A 13,633-nucleotide genomic window follows, 5' to 3' on the forward strand; every position below is an offset into this window, starting at 1 on the left:
TTTTTGGAATTATTTCACTTTTTACTTTAAAACCTTAATAATGGATTCTTCTTTCTTTTTTTTTTAAATTTATCAAATTGTAGTAAGCCACGATTTGTAAGGTCAGGTATTCAAATCACTAATGACTAACTAAAATTTATTTACTTGATATTTATTCCACACTCAAATGTACTAGGATTATTCTATTTCAGGAAAAAAAGAACATGAATTTTAATATGAACTTTAATGTAAGTACTGATATTAAAATTTTAATTCATTTATAATTACCACATACTATCAAAGGAAAGAAAAAGAGGCAGAAATGAGGTAAGTTAAAGAACTACAAATGAAGGTGATTTAGATATATTAGAGCAAACCAACTCTGGGCCTCTAAAAAAAACAAAAAAGCAATAAAATCTTGGAAATACTTCTGAAAAAATACCTCAAGAAGGAAAGTCCACGTTAAAATGGGAACAAAACAAGAGTTCCCAATATTTGTTAGATCACAGTATTAAATGTCACTTGTAGGAAGATTAATTATCACAGAACTAAACAGCTAAGAAAGGTATTTCTAGCTGTTAACGGAAATCTCCTTGCAAAAAAGATCGATTTCAGTGTTTTCTAAAAAATAAGACAATAATGAATAAGTTACATAACTGTTAAATTGTGTAAGATCCCCACAACAGCACCTGACTGATTTCTGATCCCCTGAACTGGATCACACAGCTTAAACCCCACCTCTGTCAAGGACGGAACCAGCAGGCATGCCCTTAGCAGTGGCCAGCAGAGGAAGAAACAGTGAAGAATTCTGAGTGGGGTGTTAAACATCTGGATACGTTATTCAGAGCAGCTGTGAGATTCCATTCTCCGAAATTATAGAACAAACTCTTATCTGCCTTGGACAGGTTTTGAAGTAATGCTATTCAAAATCTAAACTGGATAGCTTCTCAAAGTGCCTTCCAGACACTGAGACCATGAATTACATTTATCCAACAATAGGGGTAACGACCAAACACAATGTGTGCAAAGCAACACCTTCCTTAATTGGAGGATATTGAAAAGGTGGCTTTCTAAGTGGTTTTATGTGTTCTGTCAGATATGTGGGTGTTTTAGGGTTTTTTTCCTGTTAGACGACCGGGCTTTTTTATCTTCATTCTTCTTGCTTTTTCTGAATCAGAAGTTAACTGCTTTTATTTTCCAAATTTTAATTTTAAAACAAATCCTAATTACAGCATGGGCCCAAACTACTAAACTGATTTACCTAACTAACTACATGACCTTGGGAAGTCACTTCTTGTAAATGAGAGGCTTGCACTGAGAGCCACTAGAATGTAACCTTCACGTTGACTACTCTACTCCCACCCCCTCAGGGACATGGAAGGCACTGAATGTTTACTACCTGTCCCCAAATGATAAGTATAAATATAGTCATTTTTTTCTTTTTTTAACATTTATATTTTAATCTGTTTATTCCCAAATGTTTTGAAGACAACACTAAAACCAAAATCTCCTATGCATTAAAAATAACTTTATGTAATTTAAAATCAGGTACCCGTTTTTTAAGAAATAAAACAGGTGGATTATACAATAGTGGACAAACTTCACCAGGTTTGTTACACTTCCCTTCTCTTCCTCCCCGTTAACCCACTGCTACATCCTGACCCTTCTTCACCTGAAAGGTATAGCGGGGAGGGAGAAAGTGCATAGGCCATGCGGGCAGAAGGCCTGAGTTCTAGTCCCATTTCTTCCATTAACTGGCTCTGTGGGGACAAGTCACTTCCCCTTTGGGCCCTGCCAGGCCGTCTGTTTAAACAAAGGAGCTGAACAAATTACTAACTTCTAAAGCTTTCCACTTTAAATCCCACCCATCATTCTACCCCTAATGCCATGATTCGGTGCTTGCCATCTCATTCCTAGACTTGTTCAGCAGCCTCGAAAGTGTCTTCTTCCTCCTCCTCTTTATTTTTCCTTCTTATCCTAAAATGAATCTGATCCTAAAACCATGAGTAGAGCAGAGTAAAAAGCACACTGTCCTTGAAGTCAAAGAGCTCGGGCTCAAATCCGGACTGCCACCAGTGAATCGTATCTCTAAAACGGTGATGTTATGAACTATCTCACTGAGGGCTAGAAGAACGTATAAAGCACCCAGTACAGTGCCGGACATGCTGGAGATGCTCAACAACAGTCAGCACCCTGTCCTATTTCCCAGGATCAAAAGCCTCAGTTTCCCAATGTCTACAGCAAGGATGACCAACCAGTGAGGTGCTGAGGTGGCAGGCAGGAGATCTGTAGAGTACAGGCAGAAATCGGGTTAAACGTTCTCACCAGGCTCCTGTGTGCCAGTGAAGTGCCTGCCTGTAGTCTGCCCATATGCTTCTGGGTAAAGCAGCCTCAGCCACCAGCCCCTCCTGGGCTCTCAAACTCAAATGGTGCCGTCTCCCCAGGCCAAATCCACAGGTCAGGAGGAAATGAAAACTTGACATAATTCTTCAAAAAGACAGATTCTCGGGATTTTACCTGAAACCAAACTCCTCAGCCCGTCATTCACGTGAAAAGAAGCCAGGCCCATTTCCTTGTACTTAATGTCGGGAGTACCACCGATCGTTATTTAATTTGATTTTTCAATTACAGGCAATGAAAAGGTGTGACAAAAGAAAAAAAGAATACAATTTCTCACAAAATGAGGGTACGCTGCATTTCACAGTTATACCAATACCTTCAGAGAAAGCAACGGGTTTCTTGATTTCAAAACTGGGTCAAAACTGGAATAAGCAAGTAGAGGAGTGTTGGGGACTTGCAAAGAGAAGCTCATTTCTTAAAGTGACTTAAGTATAGTTCCTTAATTATGGGGGATTGTTGTCCCAAATGAGGAGTAATAACAATCTTTACTTTCATATGCTAGTCAATGATACAGCCGAGTTAACAGGGTAACTGAAGGTAATCAATCAAGTGTAAGTCTGGGAACCTTAAGAAATCTTGTGAAGAAACCTGTTTTTTTGAAGTGCCACCTTCTTTTCCAAGCTACTTCAGCCTAAGTGACTGCTGCAAAAGCATGTAATTAAAAGGATGGAACATAATTTAGGAAAAATTCTTTCAGAAGGCTTAGCTTAAGAATTACCCAAATTCATACCTCTATTTAAAAACACAAGCCCGCTAATCTGAGCTCTGAGCTCTTCTGGGATCACGCCAAGCCGTTCTACTTGTCCACCCAAAATGCACTATCCAATGGATATGACCAAAATTCTTGACATGAGCTGCCATTTTTCTGCAAAGCAATGATTTCACAGGCACTAGCGCTTCTGGTTGATCCTTTTTAAAATTGGTTAAAGTCGGTTTTCTTCCCCATGTTCTTTGCTCACATCCCAAACAGGCCTGATTTTCTCCACCCAGACCTGAGATCTGTGATCAGAGCCATTTGCCTAGATGGCCCTTTCTCCTTAAGAGACTCCTCCACTTCTCCCATGTCTCTCCCACCCTGCTCCCTGTCCCTCTGCACAGCACCCTCAGTATGACTGCAGTCCCTTTTCAAAACCTCTAGTTTTCTCTCATTTCTGACCTTGCCAATGACCAGTACTCCCCTTACCTAGACCTGGTCCCAGCTTCATCCTCCTATTTCAGGCCTCCTGAGCGCCCGTTCCTGACCTCGCCTCTGACCTCTAACCTCCTTGGTCCAATCCCCACCTGGCCTTATTAACGTAGGTCTCCCCAACCCAGACCTTACTGCAGCTAGCCCCCTCCCCCACCTTGTATCGATTCCTGTCGTTCCCGGTCCCTGTCCAGTCCCTCTTCATTTTTAGACCCTGTCCAATCTTCTCTCTTTCCGGTCCTTCACTAAAACCCAAACCCCATTCCTAACCCCAGCAGTCCTCCCCTGACCCTAGCAAAGGCCACTACTCTGGCTGGCCCATCCCACTTTTTCTCTGACTCTGAACCTGGTGCCTCCCCCACTCCTTCACTGAAAGCCCATGCCACGAAATCGCCGACCCTAGCCTAGCCTACTAGTACCCCATTTCTGGCCCCAGATACACAAGTCCTCCCCATCACACACTCCAGCCTAACGCGTCAGTTCTCGCCGCCCATCGCAGATGCTAGCCTTGGACCCTCCACCTCCTCATCGACCCGCCGGCCCTGCGGCGTGCTTAGCCCAAAGCCCACGAGACCCCTCCCCACCCTGCGGCGCAGCCCTGCCCTGCGTCCCTAAAGCCCAGTCAGCCCCTCCCCTAGGGGTCCCTCTCCCCACTTGACCCCGGCCCGGTGACCTCCGCCCTCGCCGAGTCCGGGGCTCCATTCTCTCGGTTTCCGAGCCAACCCCCGCCCCACACGCCCTCCGCACTCCCAGCCCAGCGGGGTGTGTTCCCTTGTCCAGGGAATTCCAGCCAGTGGCCTCTCCCGAGGGGTCACGGTCGCCCTCCTCACCTCGGCGTCCACCACCTCGTGGTAGGCGGGCGGGGGGTCGAAGCCGCCGCTGCCCCCGGTGCTCCCGCCGCGTGAGGGGCCGCCGCCGCCGTCACCGCCGCCGTCGCCCCGAGAGCCCCCGCCGGGCCCGGGGCTCGGGCCGCCGCCGCTGTCCATGGGCTCGTAGCCGCCGTAGTCGAGGCCCGGCCGCTCGTTGGTGAGCAGCGCCACGGCCTCGTTGATGTCGTTCTTGGCCAGGCGCAGGGCCTTGCGGATGGTGGCGGGGTCCGAGAAGCCCATGCAGAGCAGCGTGGTCATGTGCTGTTCCTCCTCCGATTCCATGGCTCGGGCCTCCGGGCCGCGCCGGCCGGCGGGCGGCGAAGCTGCGGCTCCCCGGCCTGGCCCGCCGCGCGGCGCTCCCTCCGCGCCGCCCCCGCGCCCAAGCGGCACCCTGCGCTGCCGGCCTGCGCGCTCCGCAGCCGCCGGGCCAGGCTGGGCGCGGGCGTGGACGCCGCGAGCCGAGGGAGGGTGGTGGGGCGCTCAGGCGCGGCGGCGGCCCGGCCCAGCCCTGCGCGCCGCCATGTTGGCCTCCTCCTCCGCCTGCGCCTCCGCCTCCGCCTCCTCCGGCCCGCGGGGCCGCGCCTCCGCTCCCGGAAGCGGCCCGGGCTGCCCCAGGCTTGCCGAGCACGGGCGGGGGTGGGGGTGGGGGGAAGTGTGACTTTTTTTTTTTTCCACTTAGACAGCGGAGGGAGGGGCCGCGCCGCGGAGCGTCTCTAGGGTGAGAGGGCCGCCCAGACGCCCGGGCGGAGGCGGGGGAGGGTCCTCGGCCGTCGCCACCGCCCGCCCATTTCTCCAGCAACAGGTTACCGCGGGAGCGGGACGGGCGGGGGCGAAGTGCGGCTCGCTGCGCGGAACGTCCCCCAAGTCCCCAGGCCGTCGGTCCGGCCCAGCCCTGACGGCGGTTCCCCCCGCTTCGCACCCCCGAGCTGCTCAGAGCCCCCGCGGGACTCCCCTCCGGGCCTGGCTCGCCCCCGCCCGCCTGCGACGCACCCCATCCCGGGTGGGATTCATTCGGCCCCGGTTGCAATTCGCCACCGGCGCGGCCTGAAATGCGCCGCAGTCCCGAAGGAAATTCACCCAATCCCACGGAAATTCGCCCGCCGCGCTGCCTGAAATATACCCCAACACCCACCTCGATTCATGCCCACACCGGGCACATGGACCCACCCGGATCCAAAATCACCCCCCCGTAACCCGACCCAAATCCCTCCCAAGTCTCACTGAAATCACCCTAACCCGGCTGAAACTGATTCCCAGCCCTCACTGAATGTTGCTTCCGTCACTGGCCACCTGCACCCACCAAACATGACCGAACTCTACCAGTTTCTTACACTGAAAAACCCTGGGGGTCTGAAACGTATTTTTACGACCCATAATCTAAATCCCAGCGCTCTCTACAAAAACCTCCGAAAAATCCAGACTGCATCACACGCCAGACACCGACGCGTTCGAACGCCTTGGACCTCTGCTCCCTTTCTGATGCTGTCCACCTACCCACACTACCGAATCATTTGGCTCAGGATTCTGTTTCTGCCCTTTGAGGGAGAATCCTACCCACTCAGTTTCTGCCCTTCACGGGAGAACCCCACCACTGTTGGTCTCTACCTTTGAGCATTCCTCTTCCCTTTGAGGCCTGCTTGCTTTGCTTTCTCTTTCCACCTTTAGCATTAACCCCCCGGGGACTGGGTCTTTAGTTTCCTTGACTCTGCCTTCGAGGCCATGGCCCTTGCTATTTCCCCACCTTCAGTTTCCTTTAATTCATGCTTCTAGGTTCTTTCCCCACCATCTCCTACGATCCTGACGCCTTTTCTTTATCTCACTACATATTTGTTATTTCAGTTCTCTCCTTAATGCCTTCACCCTGATTTCTTCCAGAATCCTGAAGTCCACCAACTAACCTTTCTCATCCTATCAAACCCCTCCTTGTGACAACCCAGCACTCACTAAAATCTCCACATATCCTAAATCTTAAATTAGTGTCAGTACCCAGAAATTTTCCCTGCGTTCCATTAGCGTCTTTTCCCCTGGACCACAGAACCCTTCTTGCCTAGTACTTGCTACCTATATTTGCAAACACCAGCAATTTGATTTACAGGGTGAATTTATGCTGTTGTTCACGTTTAAATGAAGTAAGTATATTTGCTGTACTGATTAAAGACTGTATTACAGAACAAAGAATAGGCCTTATACCCAAAGGAAATAAAATCTTAATTTGTGAATGAAAATAACAAATCCTTCTTCTTACATTTTTGAGCAATAACAACAACAAAAAAGGAACCCGCTAAGGAAGAACGCATATAACTGAATCAGGTTCAGTGTGTGTGTATATAAAATTTTACTAAGTGTTATTAACTTCTAAGTACTCAATGATGTTCAAATATTTGTCTCTGGTACACAAGGACCAAAAGTAGTGTAAATGAAGCCAAGCAACCTATCGTAGAGTACATGCCAAAATATTTCATTTATTCAACAAATATGTGCTGTTTCTCAGGTGCCAGGTACTGTTCTCTCACCAGTGCTGCCACACGAAACAAAGCAGACAAAATTTGATGATGGCAAAGTGATGGCATTCAATTTGGTCCTGTGTTTGAAGAGTTAATTCAGTGACCAAATTAAGAAATGAGTAAAAAGGCGGGGCGGGGGAAGGGGGAGAGAAAGTAACAGGTAAAGAAAAAATTGTTTGCCGCTGAGACTTGAGACAGAACCCAAGAGGTAATGAGACAGAGCCGGCCAATTCGGATGGCACGTAAAAAGACTCCTCAACAGTGGCAGGTTTATAGAACATGACAGAGGAAGCTGTGCCGAGCTGAGAAGAGGAAGCAGAGAAGGAAGCAGAGAAAAACAAAGTCTGTGATGAAAACTGGAAAGGAGCCACAAAAGGCTACAGAAAACAAGGAAGGCCATTTTTTGAACCGGATCCTGGAGTGACTGAAAAGCCAGAGTGTCATTTGAGGATGCAAGTAGTTATAATCACACTTTTTTGCATGTGAGAAAGCAAATGAGCGCTTTAAACCCTGTTGAATTGGGATAGCAGGGCAGGGGCCTGTGGTGTGAATATTCATACTTTCACTTACGTTTTTATTTTAATTGCAGTAAAATCTTGAAAATGTTGAAAGGACTAAAAAATTTTAAATGACATTCAATTCCGTTATCCTTCTCTAGAAGCTTCTAGAAGAAAAAAATAGGTCTTGAAGAGAGGTATGATGAACTGTCTTGAAGACAAAATATGAGGGCTTTCTAATATTAGTAATCTAAAAAATATTTAGTGAGTGTCTATTTTGAACCAGGTTGAGGACTAGAGACAACTATGAGCAAGACAGGTACAGTTCCTGCCCTTTTAGAACTTACTGTCTTTAAAAGGAGACAGACAATAAAGCAGTAATCATAAAGTGTGATAGGTGCTTCGATAGGGAATTTCAGGCTATAAGGGGCAAATTTTCTTGCCTTTTACAGGGGTAAATTACCAAGCGTAGGAAATTGAAATCCCAGAGAATATTTAAACTATAATCTGAAAGGAAGTAGAAAAGGCAGGAAAACGAATATGAGATGAAAAGAGATCCAAAGAATAGGAACAGGATGTGCAAAGGCCCTGGAGTGAGGGAGAAGAAAGCAACTGAGAAAAATTAAAAGCCAGCGGAATATGGCTGGGGTCCTTAGAGAGGTAGTAGTGAGAAGGGAGGCCGGAAATGTAGGCCAACACCAGATGTGAAGAGTTCCTTAAACTGTGGCAAGGAGTTTGCACTTTATTCTAAGGGAATGGGAAGCCACTGAAATATTTAGGAGGAGGAGAGAGGTAATGTTATTTAACTTTTAGGAAGAGTGCAGTGTGGAAAATGGTCTAAAAGGGAGGAAAGATAAAGGTGGAGAATTCAGTTGACCAGTTAGTCTCTTGGTTGCCGATTAATCAGCAAACACATCAAAGGGAAAAACAACGCTGAATGATGGGCTCACCTCTCCGTACTTCCTTTCTCTTTGGGATTTGGTCCTTGAAGTTCTCACATGGGAACTTTTTTTTTTCTTTAAGTGGGTTCCATGCCCAGTGTGGAGCCCAACATGGGGCTTAAACTCCTGATCCTGAGATCAAGACTTGACCCAAGGTTAAGAGCCGGATGTTAAGAACTGGCTGAGCCACCCAGGCACTCCTCTTACTTGGAAACTTTCAATGCCTTTGAACAGAAATTTCTTCTCTTCCGTCCAGCTTGTCTAGTTTTCTCAGAAAGAGGGATGGTCTTAAATAAGCAAGTCTGTCATAGTTGGAAGCAGAACTCCCATAGAAGACAGAAGATGAAGAAAATTCCTTCAAGGAGGCCGGTAAAAGGACAAAGGTAGATTTTCCAAGATGAGGAGACGTTAGTGTTTTGGATATTCTGTGAGGTAGAAGAGCCTTGCCCCCCTAGCTTGCAGTACCCCAGGAAGTAGAAGAGCTCAAAGAGAAATGGCTGCTAGAGTCCCGGATTTGCAGCCCAAATCTCCCGATTTCTAGCAGGGCAGGGAAGCGACAGAATCACCTTCCTTCAAAGGAGCTGAGCCCGTGTAGCCTCAGACTTTGACGCCTTCAGTGTTAACTAGTACAGACCAGGAGCCAGAGGACTCTCCCGGAAGCTGTAGATGCACAAGCCTGGGCAATTTGCATAAATCCCCCCTGCAGCAGGAGAGGGAACCCTCATTATGACTAATTCAACATCTCAATACTTTGGCAGGTGGGGGTTCGAGCGAGTTTTAATACGGTTCTGAAAAAATAAAATGACATTTAATGTCCCAGATTTTGATGGATGCAAATTCATACCCATTGTGTATGTTAAGAAACTAATAAAAACAACCACTAGAAAATTGGCATCAATGGCTATACCCTGAATACTCTACTTGGGCATTGATTTTTTTTTTTTTTTTTTTGGTAACGGCTTCATTGAGAGGTAATTCACATACCATATAGTTCACCCATTTAAAGCGTACGAGCCAATGGTTTTTTGTTTTTTGTTTTTCCATAGCTATGTGCCACTATCGCCCCGGTCAATTTTAGAACAGTCTTCATCACCTAAGAAGAAAACCCCATACCCTTTAGCTATCTCTATTCTGTATTCTCACGCCCCCCCCCCAGTGCTAATCTACTTTCTGTCCCTATAGGTTTGCCCATTCTAGAAACTTCATGTACATGGTATCTTATAATATGTGGTCTTTTTTGTCTGGCTTCTTTTACTTAATATACTGTTTGCAAGCTCTATCCATGTTCTGTCGCGTGTTAGTATTTTGCTCCAGTTTCTGGCTGAATAATATTTCATTATAAGTATACTATGTTTTGTTTATCCATTCATAATGGACATTGGAGTTGTTTCTACTATTTGGGTATTATGAATAAGGCTGCTGTAACTATGTATACAGAAGTTTTTGTGTGGACATGTTTGCATTGCTTGTTGGTCACTTGTATAGCTTCTTTGGATTCTATTCATGTCCTCTATTCAATATCCTTTTTGAATTGGGATATTTTTATTATTATGCCATAAAACTTTTTTTATATTCTAGATCCAAGTTCTTTACCAGATATATGATTTGCAAATATTTTCTGGCATTCTGTGGCTTGTCTTTTCATTTTTTTGCTAGTGCCCTTCGAGGAATAAAAGTTTTTAGTTTTGAGGTACAATTTATTTTTTTTTCTTTTGTCGCTCGTGCTTTTGGCATATCCAAGAAATCATAGCCAAATTTCATGTCAAGTTTTTTTGCCTGTGTTTTCTTCTAAGAGTTTTATAGTTTTAACTCTTACTGTTAGATCTTTGATCTATTTTGAGTTAATTTTTGTATATGATGTAAGGTAAAGGTCTAATTCCATTCCTTTGCATTTGGCCATCTAATTGTCCCAATATTATTTGTTGAGAAGACTATTTTTTCCCCATTAGATGCTCTTGCACACTTGTCAAACATCAATTAAACATGGACACATGGGTTATGTCTGGAATCTCAATTCTATCCTGTCGATCTATATGTCTATCTTTATGCCTATAGCACATTGTCTTGATTAAAGTTCCTTTGTGGTAAGTTTTAAAATCAAGTGCAAGTCCCCCAACTTTGGTCTTTTTCAAGATTGTTTTGGCCATTCTGGGCCATAATTCCCTTGCAATTATATATGAATTTTAGAATCAGTTTGTCAATTTCTACAAGGACCTCAGCTGAGAATCTCATAGGGATCACATTGAATCACTAAACGAATTTGGGGAATATTACCATCTTGACAATGCAAAGTCTTCTAATCCATGAACATGTTATGTCTGTCTTTCCATTTATTTGAATCTTCTTTCATTTCTTTTAGTAGTGTTTTGTACTTTTCAGAATACATCTTGTACTTCTTTTGATGAATTTATTTCTAAATATTTTACTCTTTTTGATGCTACTGTAAACGGAGTAGTTTTCTTTTTCTTTTTTAAAAAGGATTTTATTTATTTATTTGACAGAAAGAGTCCAAGCAGGAGGAGCAGCAGAGGGAGAGGGAGAAGCAGGATCCCACTGAGGAGGGAGCCTGATGCAGGACTTGATCTCAAGTTCACGCGATCATGACCCAAGACTAAGGCAGACGCTTAACTGACTGAGCCACCCAGGTGCCCCAGTGGAGTAGTTTTCTTAATTTCCCATTTGGATTGTTTGACTGTAAATGTATAGGAATACAATTGAATTTTATAAATTGATCTTGTAACCTACAACCTTGCTAAACTTGTTTATTAATATTGTTTTTTAGCGAATTTCTTAGGATTTTCCACTCACGAGGTCATGTCATCTATGAATAAAGAGTTTTGCTTCTTTCTTTCCAAACTGGATGCCTTTTGTTTGTTTTTCTTGCCTAATTGCCCTGGCTAGAGCTCCTGTACGGTGTTGAATAGAGATGCCGATGGCAGCCATTGTTGTTTTGTTCCTGATCTTAGGAGGAAAGCATCCAATCCTTCACCATTAAGCATGACGTTCACTGTGGGGTTTTCAGATATGGCTTTTATTATGTTAAGATAGTTTCCTCCTATTCCTATTGAGAATGATCAATGTGGGTTTTTTTTTTTAATTCTGTTCATAATGTGTATTACTTTTATTGACTTTCATGGTGGTTTTTTTTTTTTTAAGATTTTACTTATTTATTTGAGAGAGAGAATAGAGCCAGAGAGAGAGCATGACTGGGGAGGGAGGGATAGAGGGAGAAGGAGTAGCAGGCTCCCCACTGAGCGGGGAGCCCCCCACCATAGGGCTCCATCCCAGGATCCCAAGATCATGACCTGAGCCAAAGGCAGACGCCCAACCAACTGAGCCACCCAGGCGCCCCTGACTTTCATATGTTAAACCAATCTTGCATTCTGGGATAAATCCCACTTGGTCATGGTGTATGTATGATATTTTATGTATGTTACTGGATTCAATTTGTTAATATTTTATTGGAAAACACAGTAATACTATTGGGGAAAGAGAGCAGTTATTTGTATTTTTTAATTTTTATTTATTTTTTTACATGAAAATGGAATAATTTATTAACCAAAATATTACAAAAATAATGCACTCAACTTTGTATTTTATTAAAGTACATTTAAAAAGGTGAAATATTCTTTTTGCAACCGAATGCCTTCATGTAAAACAAATATATATAGCTTTTTCCCCAGAAATACTTTTTTATCTTAATACATTCTAATACTTACAAACCTTTTAATATTATTATTTTAAGTTTTTATTTTAATTCCAGTTAGTTAACGTACAGTGTTATATTAGTTTCGGGTGTACAATATAGTGATTCAACACTTTCCATACATTACCCTGTGCTTATCACAATAAGTGCACTCATCAGAGGGGGGCATGGGTTAACTAGGTGATGGGGATTTAAGGAAAGCAATTACTTTTTTTTTTTTTTGAAGGTGAACAAATACTTTTAGAGGAATCTAGAGTCTGATTGTTTAATGCAAAAAAATCAGTATGAAAAATGGAGAAAGTTAGAAGAAGGAAGAGGAAAAGATAATTTTGAAGTCTAAGGTTCCTCCCACCCTTTACTTAAGACCGAATGTTGCCAAATGGGGAGTCACTTGAAAGTTACTGTGGTACCCTCCTTCACTTAAGAAGATGATGCAACCGACCTGATGGTAGTCCCACATTAGATTTTGGTTATTTTGCCAGCAGCAAGAATGAGTTTTCCTGACCCCCATGACTAATGGGCGGATCTATCCCCTGGGCATGCAAACTGCTTCCACTGCCTCCACTTCGGAAGGCCTTTTACTTGTAGCAGATGAATTATGAATCCCATGGCCCACAGCATAAACGCATGCTATCCGGTGGTCAAGTGGAGAGGAGGAATGTGAGGTAAAGCCACGGTTTTGACTGTCAAACGGAGGAGTTTTCCTTAATTTGTGAGGCAGTGGGCAGTCATTAAAGGTTTCGAGTTGGGTTATGTCATGATGGAAAGTGGGCTTTAAAAAGATTAAAATGCCATTAGCGTGTTGAAAATAAGAGATTAAATAAGCAGGTGTGGGGAGATAATGAACAGAAGCATGCAGAAGGAAGGTCGATTCTTTAAGATTTTGGGATTGGATCTGTTGATCAAGGAAAGGGAAAGACTTCTAGATTTTAAGGCTAATCCGAAGCCAGGGGTTGACCAGAAGGGAAGATGATAACTTGGGCCTTAGATGGGTTGGTATTCCACTCGGAAAGTTTGCGTGCCTTCTTCCCCAATCATATCACATGTGTACCCTGGAAACAAAACAGTTAAAGCTGATAAACATTTACAAGGAAAGGACACTGAGGATATTTAATTTGGAAAGTGAAAAGATTTTACAAAAACAGACAGATGAAAGACCCATTTATTTCTCTGATGACCTAGTTCCTGTCCTTTAACTCAGCAGATTCACCTACACGTGACACCGTATACCAGCTGAAGAAAGCAAAATGCATTTCAGGAAAAGTGCCCTCAGCACACACTCCCATTTTCACCCAGTGCATTTCATTTTCTTTCTTTCTTTTTTTTCCCCCAAGGTTTATTTATTTGTCAGAGAGACAGAGAGAGAGCAAGCGAGCACAAGCAGGGGGAACAGCAAGCAGAAGGAGAAGCAGGCTCCCCTCTGAGCAAGGAGCCAGATGCGGGGACTCGATCCCAGGACCCTAGGATTATGGCCTGAGGCGAAGGCAGACACTTAACTGACTGAGCCGCCCAGGCGTCCCTGCATTTCATTTTCATCTCCCTGCTCCTGGG

The 13,633-nt window shown here is 44.4% G+C and overlaps 1 protein-coding gene across 3 annotated transcripts in view; it reads right to left on the minus strand.

Moving 5' to 3' along the window:
- The window catches only part of USP24 (ubiquitin specific peptidase 24), a 132,991-nt gene extending 127,974 nt beyond the window's left edge, over nucleotides 1–5,017 (minus strand). For all 3 annotated transcript variants that reach the window (XM_087865918.1, XM_045802243.2, XM_087865917.1), the window contains exon 1: nucleotides 4,396–5,017. In XM_087865918.1, the coding sequence (XP_087722044.1) occupies nucleotides 4,396–4,716 (321 nt within the window). In that variant the 5' untranslated portion in view covers nucleotides 4,717–5,017. The remainder of the gene's footprint in view (nucleotides 1–4,395) is intronic.
- Nucleotides 5,018–13,633: the final 8,616 nt, after the last annotated feature.

Source organism: Ursus americanus, chromosome 12 (assembly GCF_024610735.1).
Source record: "Ursus americanus isolate L20-20 chromosome 12, mUrsAme1.1.p, whole genome shotgun sequence".
Classification (NCBI taxonomy): Eukaryota; Metazoa; Chordata; class Mammalia; order Carnivora; family Ursidae; genus Ursus; species Ursus americanus.